Below are 15,099 nucleotides of genomic sequence, written 5' to 3'. Positions count from 1 at the left end.
GGAAAAGAAAAAAAAAAAAAACCTACTGTAACATATTTGTGGGAAGTCTTTTGTAATTAGAAAAGTATGTAAGTGGCTGCAGAAAATGAGTTCATTTTCTATTATGTTGTTTCCTGAAGAGTTGTTTGTGGAGATAAAAGTGTATTAAATGTTTAATATATTTACCAGTGTGAGTTTAGGCCAGTGCTGTGGTTCAAAAACTCACACTGATAAATGGGTTTGGTGTTTGGAAGAAGGTGCTATTTGCTGCATCACTGTGGGGAATCTGGGGCACAAGTTACATTCTCCTCTATATTTCCAGTTGAAGGCAGCAATATTAAGAAACAGATGGCTGAGTCTATTAGTGCATGGCTGGTGTCACTTCCAAAATTTTGGGGTTTTTGACAATGCAATTGCCTATGCAGCACCAGGGCTCACTGGCAGAGCTTTACTAGATAGATGTGGAGGGGGACTGGGGCAGTACCAGGCTTGTTGCTGGCAAGATGTGGGATGAGATGCAGAGGTCAGAGGGACAGGGTGGTGGCAAAGGTCCTCTGCTGCTCTCAGCCATGTGCTCTCCAGTGCTGGCCCCACTGGAGCACACCTGCAATCCCAGGGACTCGTCTGGTAGCAGAAGCCAACAGGAAAACACCAAGGAAGAAACATGCCAAAGAAATTAAGGACTACTCCTTTGGGAAAGATTGATTCTGCAATGAAACCAGACACTGCAGATTTCTGAATCAGCACTGAGCTTTGCTGGAATAAAGCTTTACAAAGAGACTTGTGGCACACATCTGCAAGACCTGTACATCTCTCTCTCCTAAGTAAAAAAAAAAAAAGGAAACCTTATGTTTTTAGTAGATGATGTTAGATATAAATTTTAAATCTTAAAAATCAGTCATTGTAATAGACCATAATTTTCCCACTATTTAGAAATAGTGAGATTAATATGAGACCTCCAACTTACAGCTCTTTAATCATATTAAACCAACAAAAACCAGAACATGAAATAACCAAGAACAATTCCCAACAAACTGAGAGACTGGGACCAGACTGAATGAATGAGTAGTTTGCAAATTATCTGATCATCCTGATCAAGGCAATATTGCAGAATCAAGCTGAAATACTAAAACAGATACAGTCTAACAGTTAAGCAAGTGCTAATACAAGAAATATTATACAGAACTCTAAAAACTGCAATGCAGGTGTGAAGGAAAATAGGTGGATGTTACAACAAAAATCTGTGCCATCTTCACGAAAATTTTAAACCCAAAATCCTACCTTACAATCCAAATTACATCTACTGTCAATTTTAGACAGTACTCACTTTGGATTAATTCAGATCAAGACAGTTTTGAGCTGTGACAGTTAAAATGCAACCCTCCTTACATCAAGATGTAATAAGATTTTCCACAAGAGAAAATAAAGTCTACATGAAGAGGTATTTACAAAAAGGAAGTTTTAAAACCTAAAAAAACCCTAATGTTCTAAATAGGGGTTCTAATGTTCTAAATAGACAAACAGATAAAAAACACTGACAAAACTGGTTTTTACATGAAAAGTTCTGAGAAATTATCAATTTTAGCATGTTTTTGGTTAGCAAATTCACTATGGAGGCAATGTGGTAAAAACCATACAATCTGTCAAAATTACCAGTCTCTTAATTTTGAAAAAAATGACATGAATAATTACTGGTTTTCTATAGAACATCTTGCTTTAATGCTACTTTATCCTGAAAGGCTAAATGCAAAGTAAACCAGGGAATATGTGCTTTTTACGTCCCCTTCTACAGCAAAAGGACCTCCTGATTGGTCCATGATCTCTTGGCTCCTTTGGATGAGAAGGCAGGTGACCAAGTTCCTTCACAAGGGCAGTGAAAGACAATGGATTGAAGCTCTAGAAGAAAGGCTTGTTATAAACTGAACCACTCTTCTTCCAAGGCAGGATATGTAACAGAAAAAACAAGTAACATGCTCAAGGCATAGCACTTCTGCATTTTCTGATAGAATACAATGAATTACAACTTCCTACAAAATTCCTTTCATTTTTTTTTCTTGAAACATACTCTCTATTTCCATACCTTAACTCAAGCTTTTTATCAGCTCAAGCTATGCAAAATAAGGCACAAAAGCACTTACTAGAGTGCTGATTTTCACAGCATTTTAATGAAATACACACCTAAGTTAACATAGGGATTCCCAAAGTATTTCCTTTGCCTTCTGCAGAGAAATCATATATTGCTGAAATTCCTTACTATACATAAATTTCTTGCTAAGTCTGACACAGCCAGTCAGGGATGCTAGGCCTTCAGAAGCCCTCAGGTGAGTGTTCACAGCAGCTGTTGTAATGCTTATTCCACTTCCTCCTCCTCCAGCTGTCAGGAAAATAATGGATTTTCAATATGAAATCAATTTATTTTCTTAATATGCAAGCAGTCTTTCAAATGCCAGTGTTCCTTACTTGACTTTTGGTTGGACACTAAAAACCACAGGCCCTTTGTAGAAAATAGTCCTGATCCAGAGTGCAGTTTCTTACAATGAACTTGTTCCACTCCATAGACCATCCCCTCTTCTGTCAGTCTCAATGCAGCCTTACTTGAGCCAAAGCCAGAAAAGCAGTCAGACCTCTGAGGTGAAGTGACAGACAGCAAGAGGCACCACTGCAGCTCTAAGGGATACACCACAGAGTGTACGTGCACTGCAGAGCATGATGTAGCTCCCATCTCCCACAGACTGGGAAACACTCAGCCACACATGGTTCAACAGCAGTATTGCCAGAATTTGGGTTTCCATCAACATACCACTGAAAGTCAGCTTAAATTGCTTTTACTAATTATGATGTTTTGATAATTTCATAGGCCTCTCATAAACGAGACCAGTCAAAAGAACAGAGTAATTTCAGCTGATTCCAGATTAAATGAATCAATATCTGTAAGAATGAAAGTATCAAGAATATATTCTACCAGAGATGAAATATAATTCATCTAGCTTTCTGTGACCCAGAATGCTGGTGAAGTGTGATAAACAGTACTAACAGTCTTCTTAAAGCTTTGTATTTAAGCTGTGAGATCACGAACTTCATGTTTCATTGTCACAATACCAAATGTTTTAGTATTATAACTAAAAGGCTGTTTTGGACAATAATTTAAATGCAAGACATTGAATACCTATATACCAGTAGGCTGGAAAAAGGTACTGTGAAATCACTTTGAAACACACTAACAGTGTACAACCAGGTACAACTAGTGTACAATCAGTATATGCTTTAGGTACAAACAATGTACAATCTACTTTTAAAGCAGAAGCTGCACCTTTAAAACCCATTTTGACAATTCAAAGAAATATTACTGAAAGGAAATTACACAATATTCAACTTCCCCCCTCCATGTCCCCAAACAAAAGCAATTAATTCAAAGACTCCTGTGAAGTTTATATTTTGCTTATGTACTGTCAGACAACCCTATATTGTCTCATTTGGTTATTAGTATGTAGACATTATTAACATCTTTCCTATACAATCCCAAGTTCGTTGATAAAACTATTATAAGAACATACATTTAATTTTTTTTTGTTTTTAGATAATGAAGTCCTTGGTTTTCATGTGTTTTCCTCTCGACAGCTGTATGATCAAAGATTGGTACATCAATATACATGGCAAGAGAAGCATGCTGCATAAGCATGCAAATATATTCAAAATAAACAAGTTGTTTTTTCATCTTCCCCACAGAGTAAGAACTGCATTGTTATTACTCACTTTGAAGTAATGTGCTTTTGCAACACATTGCAATTTCATGAAACTACATCCCACTAGAAACTAAGACTAGAATGAGCTGGGAGTCAGGAGACAATGATTTACTATTTTTTACCATTTTAGGAAAAAGTGATTAAGGCCAGGCCACCCATAAAGTGACATTTAGAGACAAACTGCACAGCTGAAATCAGAAGAGTAATTCTCAACTCTGCCCTAAATGTAGAGAAACACAGCACACCCTATCCATAAGGGACAGAGACATGTCACACAAGAAACAATGCTGCACATTTATTTTCTTTAGTTTTAAGTTTTTATAACCTCAACTTTGTTTATCCCACATAAGACATTTTCAGTAATATGAGAGAATCTAGTTCATCACAATTGCAAAGAAAATGAGGTGCATGTGAAGTACAAAAAAAATACTCGCTTACATTGGATAGACTTAGAATACTGCTCAAAACAAAGTGGCTTTTCAGCTTTTTACCTTTGCATTTTGGAAATCTTCTCTGCAGTCCTAAGATAGGCAATGAATGGAGAAAAAAGCAACTCCAAAGCAGGTGGAATGAAGAAAGAGGCACATTATTAGGAGACACAAAAGAAACACAAGCAAGAAGAGACATTCTTCCAATGACAAAGTCCAGAGAAAAACATTCCCCCGGTGTTTCAGAAAGGCCTGCTGCTGTCCATCCATCCCAGCTGGGTACATCAATCACACTCCATACTATTTAGTAGTCTACATTTATACTTGCAATAGAGAGAGAGCACCTCTTTTGTACTGTACATAATTCCTTGCCCCAAAGAGCTTACAATCTAAGTTCATACAAAAGAATGCATTAAGTAGCTGGATCAAGATCAAAGAAATGAGAAAGACAGGGAGATAATTTTGTAAGGGATTAAAGTTGGGTTACATTACTAAATGAGGTAACTTCTGAACATCATTGGCAGTGATGTTCTTAAGACATTAAGTAGTTTTTCAGTTAGAAGGTCTTCTGATCATGAAAAACTGGTTTAAAATGTACAGAACGATGCATTAAAAGTAATCCACAAAAATTCTTAAAAATAGATTTGTTGGCAAGACACAAAAAAGTTCAGATTGCCAAAGTTCTTCACTTTAGACAATAACTTGTCATTCTATTAGGAAGATATGGATGTTAGAGAAATTCGTATGTACATGTAACATTTGAATGTAAAAGGCTTTTTACATTTAAGCTTAAAATGTTAAATTCTGATTTAAGAATCCTGTTGCTATAAACAGGCTTAATACTTAAATACTAATATGAAAATAGTGCTATTTTAAAAATGTATTTTAAACTTTAAAATAAACTATGGACAAGATACAGTTGGTTCAAAAGATCAACATTCTTTAACTGCAGTGACTCCTTTTCCTGCTTTTTAAAAAAGGGAAAAATGTTTTCCCACTCTGTTCCTCCTACTTGTCAGTTATAATAGAAGTGATCAGTCCATCAACTTTAAAGTTTTAGTTTACACTGGGGAGGGTCATTTGTTTTGCTGGGTTTTTCTTAACATTTCCCTATTCATATATAGTTTTCTGAAGTCAAAGCCTTGCACTTTAAATAATATTTATATGTCACCTTTGTGACCATTTAGCTATCATTTCTTAATCCCTTTACATGCAAACAGAAACTACCATATTTCATGCAACTATGACATCCTTTCAAACCAGAGAATTTTGCTTTAGATCATATATATAAACCATCTGCAACACTTCCATGACATTTGAAAAAGTTATAGTAGTAAAAATTCACCCTAATTATCCAGTCCAAAGAGAAATACTTATTTTTCACCGTAACAGCATAACCAGTGGTAAATCTGACTTGACCTATCCTTTTGGAAGGGAAGCAGATGTTAAGCAAATTTCATTTATGCACAGAAGTGAGACAGTGATTTAAGGACTACTAACAGAGGATGATTTTAATTTTTAAAGGAAGTTTCTGAGGAAATCAAACCAGATAGTAAGCCTAAAGAACTATAAATATATTTGACCCGAGTCAATACTAACATTTACTTTTTAGAAATTACATTTGTATTAAATTTTCTTACAGGAGGATACAAAAGGAGTATAGCCACAGATTACCAAGAGAATCACTTCTGATCAACAGCTAAAAATGAGGGAAGAAAATGGCCAAAAGATTACAATCAATCACTTCTTGAACATGCCACAAAATTACAAGAAATTACCTGCAAACCTGTAATAAAACCCTCCCCCTTATTTGAATGAGTTTCAATTCCCAGGTAAAGATGAATCAACAAAATTAAAATATTGTGCTGTTTTATTGGTGTAAAAATCACACAATTGCTAGTTCTGATTCTGCAGAGATACATCCATGCAGTTAAACATCTATGATCCCACAGCCAGAAGAAGCCATTAAATAGAATATCTGCTGTTAGTCAGCAATTAATGCAAATTTACATATGAGATCAAAATGTGTGTATCGTACAATATACAACAAATCCTAATACAGTACATCAACCTGAAGAGCAAGATACACTCAAGGAACTCTGTTAATAGTGAAGCCTGTCTATATGCCAGAAAAGTAAGGCCTGGAAACAAGATGACAGAAGGTACCCCAGAATTCCTAAGAAGCAAAACTGTTCATTTTTTGTTTTATATTTTTTTTTGCTGGGAATTAGAAGTTTATGGAGGTATTGACACATTACTTGACAATACAATTTGTTATAGTGAAGACTGGTGGATGTGATCTGCTATTAAAAGGTAACATGTGAGACATGCAATTACAGGTGGTGCTTAGATAATGTGCAATTAATGTTTGGGACCTACACCCAACTCTTTTCACAAAAGGGAGAACTAAAGAAGACCTGTTTGATAGACTACCAATTGTGCCATAAATGCTTCTACGCATGCGGCTGAATTAGGATCATGAATGGATAAAATGTGAACACCTGGCAATCTGTGGTTACATACTCTGTAATGTATGCAACAAAAATCACAACATCCAATCCAGTTGATATGGCAAACAGCCTGCAAGAACTCTTCCAACCTGAGTAAGCTGGGGAATTGCAAAGAGGCAGGCTTTCTAGAATTGTGAACAATTTCCAATTGTGAAAGGCAGCTTGGGAAGTAACATTGGCTGATAACACATTAGTAGTTTGTCTCTTTTCTGGCACAATAAAATAAATGCCATAGTGACTGAAGAGTTTATGTGCTTAAAGGTTAAAATCAACTGATTAGCAACCTTCTTCTGCGAAGATGTTTCAACAGGAAAGAAAAAACTATGAAAAAATTCCAGTTGGCAATTTTGGTGACAAACTCTGCAAACTCAAGTCCAACAAAGATCACGGATGCCCACAGAGAAAGATGTGAGAGGCAGTGTCACATTCAAGGAAAAAGTAGTTGTTTTTTTTTTTCTTTCTGTACTGAAATTAAAATATTTAAAATACAAAAGTGGACAAATCGACAAAACAGAACCACAACATTTAATGTAGAATAGAGTGCATTGAGCTAGATGCATGGATATTTAAATAGGCCTTGAAACCAATACCCCTTTCAAAATTAGTAAATTCACAGTTAACGGCAGTAGGCTTAGAGGTGAGAGAAGGGTCGAAGTTGTTCCAGTTGGACTTCCAGGGAGATTCTCTCTTCAAGAACATCCTACAAAAGAAAGATTTTCTACTGACAGTCCACAGGGAATGAGTACTGAAAATTTCCTCATGCAATCAAAATCTGCTTCAGTTTGAAAACTAACTTATATTCTGGACTCTTAGTAACTCCTCCTAGACACTGAATAGAAGATTGCCTGGATGGTAATTACTTAGCATTGGAAATCAGTACTTTGCTCACAGGTGATGCCAAGTATTTTTTCCTTTCTTTCAAAGCACCCAAACCCAAACTTGTAACCAGATGCAAACCCAACTATAATATTTTCAAATTAAGTCTAAAATGTTACAGAGGTAAGCTCTCACCTGAATTAAGACTATTGGAAAACTCAGTTTTTGTCCCCGGTTTTTCCTCCTATGTGAATTTTATGTACATTGATTCTCATGAACAGTAACAAGTGAAATTCAGGCTTGAGTTTTTAAAATCACCTAACTTCCATTCTAGACAGTATCTTATTAATTCATGTTTTCATTTAAGATATTTTTAAAAATTATCTTCATAGTTAAAAGTGGATATCTTAGGTAAGAAAGATGGCAGGCGAAAGACATTGAGCTGATGCCTACAGATAGCTCAAAACAATGACAGCTGACCTAGATAAACAAATTACTATTGTTGCACTAATTATTAAACTGCAAGTTTTGTATTTCAGATTATTGTATTTGTTTAAAAATCTTTATGACTTATAATTTTATTAAGACTTTGAAGCTTGCTTTTCCTTCAGAAGAACACAAACCACTTCAGCTGCCCTTCTCAGTACTGCTTTTAAAGTATGTGATGATGACAACAGGTAACCTAGTATTGATAATGTGAGGTAAAATTTTAGTGTAGCTAAAAGCAGATCAATACATTGAAAAATATGTGTTGTAGCAGCAAAAGTGTGATTTGTAATTTCACAAAGCTTGTCACAAATAGGTATATTCTATGATCTACAAAAATAGCTAAATATTTCATATCAATATCCTTGACTACATTTATCAGTGGATTGCAGAGATGCCTGTTACTGTGCATCACTAACATCTTGCTCTCTGAAGCTCTTCTCTTACACAGACAAAGAGTAAAGCATTACCTTTAGTTGCTGCTGTAGTTCACTGTTCAATCTGGCCAAAACAGTGTTGGTTTCCTTGTTACGTCTGATTGATGCCTGAATTGCTTTCTTGTCTTTCCCCACTGATCTGAGAAGATATCAGAAGTACTGTAATAAGTAATTTTGCCACTTAGCTGAACATCTCACTTATAGTCCCCCTTCTTTAAGTGAGCAGAATCCTCTTTTCAAAATTTTTTTACTTGTTATACTGTTACATGTTTCCGCTTCTGTCTGTCTTTTGATTGGGGGGTGATGGTTGTTGTTGACTTTGTTTGTGGTGTTGGAGCTTGTGCGGGGGTTGTCTCAGGGGGCAATTCGAGCTGTTTAGTGGGAGGGTCAGGAAGTAGTTTAGTTAAAAATGCCAGCTTTGGGAGTTGGAGAGAAGGGTTTGAGTCCTTTCTTCCTGAGGGGGGACGGGGGACGGGGTAACTCTAAGAAGGGATTTAGTCTTCAATCTTTGGCTTACAAGACCAATGTTTTTATAAACTATTAGAGTTAAGTAAAGTTTGAGTAGTTTGTTTTCTAGGGCGGCTGCAAGGGGGAATAAAACTAGGATGATTGTGAAGTATGTGAATGAGGCTAGTTGGCCAATGATGATGAATGGGTTCAGCCATTGTTCTACTGGCTGGCTGCCCACTCAGGTTAGGATGAGGATGTTGGTGACTAGGGTTCAGAACTGGATTTGTGATAGGGGGCGGAAGGTTACTGATTGCAGTTTTGATGTATGTAGTAGTGCAGTGAGGAAGAGGACGAGGATTGAGGCAGCTAGGGCTAGGACGCCTCCTAGTTTGTTTGGGATGGAGCAGAGGATGGCGTAAGCAAATAGGAACTATCATTCGAATTTGATGTGAGGAGGAGTGACTAGGGGGTTGGCTGGGGTAAAGTTTTCTGGGTCACCTAAGAGGCTGGGGGAGAACAGGGCTAGTGAGACGAGTAGGGAAAATATTAGTATGAATCCTCATTTCAAAAATTTTTTACTTGTTATACTGTTACATGTTTCCGCTTCTGTCTGGCTTGGTTAACCATGTTTGTTTGCATAGAAACACAGATATATATGTTTTATATACGCACATAGAGTTGGTTTCAATCAAAGAGCACACAGTGCATTTTAAAAACTTGTCATTATCAACTTTCTGAAGGCCCAACACAGCAAACCACATTCATTTACCTCCAAGTAACTACTGCAATAGACTATTTTCATGCTAGGACACACAGACTGCACATTTTGGACTGTTCATAGAAACCATTTAAAATTAAACTCTACATCTTAGTACTTCCACCACTTATTTCCAGCATACTTGCAGAAGTTAAAAAGAGTTCACACTCCAAAATTCAAAATCTCTTAAAAGTCTCCCAACAGTAGCAGCTTTGGGATGACCATCTTTAAAAACCAAAAACTTCTTAAATCATTGAATTAATCTAAATTAAACACACTGAAATTGTTTGCAACTCCTGGAACAGAAAGTGTGTATGCTGTTTAAATGTAAACTTTCCAGTAACAGATGTATTTATATACTTCTTGGGTTACCTAGGAATAGATGGCTGTGAAGCAAGAACAGCAGCTATGACACCTGTTTTCTGTGTATGTTCCTCAGCTTCAGGTCTTAGCTCATCTTCTGATTTTAATCTTCTACGAATAGGCTTCGGTGGTGGAGCAAGTGGGGTAGTGCCTTTACCCTGAAGAGGAAAACACAGCCTATTAATTCTCTCAAACTACATTTTATTTAGATTATAACCTGGTAGCTTGTGTTTCATATTCAGTTACTGAGGCAACTGAATTTACAACCCATCAGGTATTTTCTAATGGACATCTAACTGCATTCTCATTTGGTCTGGAAAAAAACCTGAACTACTAAATCCTACCATGTGGTGAAAAGCTAGTAAGTTGCTTCACACTTTCAAAGAAGTGTGCAAGCAGAAACAGCACAGTACAACTGAGTACTGCAAACATACAGCAATGCAGAGCACACCTTCCCCCCACTAATTATATGTCTGTAATCAAATAAAAAGCTACTGATAATCAAGTTCTGCACTAAACATTTTGATCTGCTTCAAAAATTTGAAAACTTACAAGTATCTTTTCTGCTGTCTCAAGAATAAATCTAATCATCATCATCTGCTGCAAAAATTCACCATACACATGCCTATTTGAAGCACCTCTTGGGCTTAGAAAACTGGGTTCAGGTGGACGCATATAAAGCTGCTGTTGCAAATCAAAACAAACATTTAATTTCATATATATCAGACTACTGTGCTTTGTTCCAAGGGTACTTTGCATACCGCACTACTGGGGACATTTGCAGGTGCTTTGTCTTCAACTCTTCCATCTGCTTTGGCAACTCTAAGGGAACTTGCAGAATCAGAAGGCTTTTCAACCTAAAGGAATATAAACTGCATTTAGAAACCTACTTCTTAACATATACTTCATCTGGCAATAGTTGGAATAAAAACAAGTATGCTGTGTTCTGATACATGAATACAGTTAACACCTAAAATTCTAGTTCAATTCCCTTTTAGAAACATAAGTCCAATGTCATGAGGCACAAAAGAGGCCGTGGCCTGATCACAAACTGCTGTTTCTGCTATTACAGTGCCACTATTATCTATTTGTCACTGCCAAAGGTTAATCCCTCCAATGGAACAAAATGTGACTGTTCCACATCCACCTCAATGCAAAACAATCAGTGAGCTTAACTTAAGCAGTTTGCAGAGGCAGTTTAAGCTGGCATAGCTGGTTTTGCAATGAGGTACATGGAGAGTGCTCAGATGGGGCTATGTCACTGACCTTCCTGAACAAGTGAAGCAAGACCATGCTGCTGACAGCTGGGAGAGCTTTAAAGCACCACAGGGACTTTTGCAAGCAAGGATGAAGAAGTGTCCCAGAGAACTTACAATCTAGATAAAAGCTACAAATTATCAAAGGAGAACATGAAGTAGTTTCTGCAATAGCAGTTAGCAATGACATTAATGCTTCCCAACTTTCCAGTCCTATGTCTGTTGTAGGAAACAAGTTTTTGTAAACATCTTTAATGATAGAAGGATGCCAGAGGTCTATTCACTTCAGCTGTTTGTCCAATGACTTTGAAGAAAAGCAAATTAATGGAATTTTAGCAGATGTTTACAATACATGACAGTCATCTCCTTTATTAAGGCATGTCTTTTTTAAGACATTATTTAAAAATTACCAGCAAGTCATTTGGAAGACTGGCAAGAATGAGCAGAAGAAAGGTTTTGCCTGTGCTAAGTCTCAAAGTATGTGATTACCAACACAATTACGTTTGTGCCCACATATGCTAATAAGCACAAAAATCTTTTAAATTACAATCAAGAGCTGAGACGAAAAGAATTCCTTCTGCCTAGGTGAGTGGCAATTACTAAATAAGTGCAGCAGTGTGCAATGCAATTGCTTTCTAGCAATGGATTGAGACATCATAAAAAACCAAAACAGAACAAAAAACTCAACAAACAACACATCACTGACAGAGAACAGCAGAAATAGGTTTTAACAGAGTCTCATAATTGTTGGTGGTATTAAAGCAATCAATAAGATCTTCCCTTCTACTCACCTGCAAGGCTTCTGAGTGTGTTTCAATTTCATCTTCTTCCTCTTTGTTTACACCTGAAACAGCAAATGCCTCAAACTGGCTGAAATCTGCAAAATTTGGCTGTTCTGGTATTTGTTGAGGTGAGGTACTGCTATGAGCTATTAGGCCATCAGCATCCACTGAGCGATGCACATGAGGACCTGTGCCCTGCAATAAAATAACAAAAATATTTAGGGACAGAATGTTAAGGATTATTTGCCTTTTTAGTGGACAAAAATTTACATACTATCAGTAGGACAATATGCATCTCAGGCAAGACATGCATGAAGAAATACTTAAGAGAATAGAAGTTCAGATATGCTACTATCCAGGAAATAAGACCAAAGAGGGATGTAATGTAGCACTAGCTAGACTCATTCAACAACAGATATTTCTGCTGTCTGGGGGCTTGATACAGACTTTTAGTCTAGTTTCACAGGGAAACATGCTTATGTAATCACTGTGTGGAATATGTCTGTCCTTGTACTCCCTTCATCCCTTCAGATAATTTTTGAATCCTTGTAGACGATTTCTAAATCACTGACTGACTTCTGCTGCTAGTAACTCAGATTCTAACAAGTAGCTGCTGGTGAGAAACAATTGAAAAACAATTTTACTTGCTCCATGTCAGATCTGCACGGCAGTTGAAGGATTCAGCTAGGTAAGACAAAGAAAAAACTTTTTCAAGATGTGCTTTCTACCAAATCAGCTAACTGATATCACTCAGACTGCAACTGCAAAGATCACCAAATCTCTGACAAGAAGTGGAATCACTCCGTTTGGGGGCAGGCATATTACATAAAGCTCTGCCCTGTGCCAGACAAATGGAAGGCAAACCTTTATTTTGCAAAACTTTGGAAAATGGCTCTTGCAATCTTTGTTATGGCCTATGCACTATACAGGAATAGACAATGAAATGTGAAAGGGTAACTTTTCTCGCTTTCCCACAATTCAAAGCTCTAGAGCCACTCATTCCTCAGTATCTACCTTAATCCCCATCCATGGTTCCACTAGAAGCATTTTTTTACTTAGGAAGTACTAACATTTGGGTGTATTCTAGGTTTTGCCATCATTCACATCCTGGTGCTTTCAAAAATATATCAAGCAATGATACTCATTTAAGAGATATATTAAAACTCAAGTTACATAAAAATAATGCACCAAGTTAAAATATGATTTTTCAGAAGTGACATCACCTGTGAAGGCTGTGGTCTTGGAGGCACTGCAGGCGGATAGGCAACAACTCCAGCCTGTTGCTGTCCTGTAAAAGATGCACCACATTTGGCCAAGACTGTTATTTTGTACATTACAGTGCTATCAAATTTTCTTAATTGTCAACATGAAGAAACATTGCATTGTGCCTCATATTTGCCACTTGTCATATCTGGGCTCATAATTGTAATGTCACCTCCTTTCAAATTGCCGGACGGACAAAACCAGGATTAATCACAACATGGATCTTGTACAGACATTGTCATATTCTTCTGGTTTTAGGATCTTAGTCTTTGGGATTTTTTTACCCTCATTACAAGCTCTTAGTATTTTCTCATACTTTGTGATCCTGAATTTAAAAGTACTGATAAGTCAGAAGTCCAATAAAAATCCTTAAGCAGAGCAGCAGAAGTGTCTTTAATAATTTCCTCTGAAGTCAAATACTAAATACCCATCTTTAATACAGGCGATTCCAAAAAGATTCCCCTTGAAAATTTACTGGCATATGCAATTGATGGGATGTGGGTATACAACCAGAATATTCTTTCCTGATTTTGTTTCCCACATTCATCCAAAAAGCTACAATGCCAGAATTCAGGATTGACTTTTAAATTAGCTACTTAAGTGAAGTACAATATACATTTTAATACAAACAATACAGTAAGGATGACAACATTTGCAACTTTTTTTATTCAGAAGTGGTGCTTTAAAAACCAATATTCTAAATCATTCCTCAGAGAAAAAAGCATTGTCTGCTTCAGGAACACATGTGCTGAAAAATAATTCACATTGAGAACACAGCGTATCTACCTGGGGTAACTGAAAAGGATCTGTTCATATCTAAAGATGACGACCGAGAATGAGAAGCATGAGGCCTTGGAGGGGGTGGTGGTGGTGCAGTGTTATCTGGAGATGTTCCTGAATGTGATCTGCAAAACACATAAGCTTCTGTAGTGATTTTAGGTGGCTACAACAGAACTAAAAATCAAAAGTTCTTTAAAGCATACAATTAAAAAACCAAGTTTGACAGAGGTAAAACCCTGATTGCCATTGCTTTTCAAGACTGCCATATTAGTTTTAAACTTCCAGTATTCTTTGATTTTAAAACTGTTTTTATATTTCAATTTACTTAAACATCCTTTATTCAAATTACTCTTATATTATCACATGTAATTTATCTTTGGGAAACCAACAGCTTGATGCATATCCGAAACAATTATAGCTCAGGAACAGAGAATGATAAATATGGTAATTCCATCCAAATGATAGTCACTATAGTTTTTAAGATGCAGTCAACATCCTGTTTTGATTAAATGGGTCAAGTTCAATTTCCTTAAAGAAGAATATTGGGTTTCTGTTGGACCTGCCTCCATGTATATTGAGCCCAAGAAGTATCTCAGTGTATGAGACAGCAATTTCATTCTCTTCCTGAAATTTTCCAAATCTATATACTTGGCAGAATCTTCAGAAATTTTGACTCATTCTTAGGTAGGATCACCATCTAGTGGATATCTGTTGCAAATTCATACAGAACACATGCAGAAAGGATAGAAGGATAAATTACTGCAATAAGTGCCATTTAAGTGGGATTTATTGTATATAGAATTTTTGTACAACTTCCTTTTAAAATCAGTTTGCAGAAGCTCCCTAACTAGCCTACTGTGAACAAGACAGATTTATTGAATCGCTGACCTGAATATAGCTGCTTTCTTATTTAACTTGTGATAAAATCTTTTCTATGACTGGCCTCTGCAAAATTCTTCTATAACTACTGTAAAATGTAAACTTGGAGAGGTAAAGCCTACCCAAGTTTCACACGAAACCTGGAATTGCTGAATGTTTAAGTCTAGACA

At 36.6% G+C, this 15,099-nt stretch overlaps 1 protein-coding gene across 13 annotated transcripts in view; it reads right to left on the bottom strand.

Annotated features, from left to right (window-relative positions):
- Positions 1-3,995: 3,995 nt before the first annotated feature.
- Positions 3,996-15,099, bottom strand: part of REPS1 (RALBP1 associated Eps domain containing 1) — a 64,896-nt gene continuing 53,792 nt past the window's right edge. For 12 of the 13 annotated variants that reach the window (XM_054630232.2, XM_054630233.2, XM_054630237.2 and 9 more), the window contains 7 exons: positions 14,057-14,175; positions 13,231-13,295; positions 12,017-12,202; positions 10,731-10,826; positions 9,979-10,127; positions 8,433-8,538; positions 3,996-7,360 (listed from right to left, as the gene is read on the bottom strand). In XM_054630232.2, the coding sequence (XP_054486207.1) occupies positions 7,292-7,360; positions 8,433-8,538; positions 9,979-10,127; positions 10,731-10,826; positions 12,017-12,202; positions 13,231-13,295; positions 14,057-14,175 (790 nt within the window). In that variant the 3' untranslated portion in view covers positions 3,996-7,291. The remainder of the gene's footprint in view (positions 7,361-8,432; positions 8,539-9,978; positions 10,128-10,730; positions 10,827-12,016; positions 12,203-13,230; positions 13,296-14,056; positions 14,176-15,099) is intronic. The other variant, XM_054630243.2, reaches the window with a different exon arrangement.

This window comes from Agelaius phoeniceus, chromosome 3 (genome assembly GCF_051311805.1).
Source record: "Agelaius phoeniceus isolate bAgePho1 chromosome 3, bAgePho1.hap1, whole genome shotgun sequence".
In the NCBI taxonomy this organism is placed as follows: Eukaryota; Metazoa; Chordata; class Aves; order Passeriformes; family Icteridae; genus Agelaius; species Agelaius phoeniceus.
This window is presented reverse-complemented; position numbering and strand designations above follow the sequence as displayed.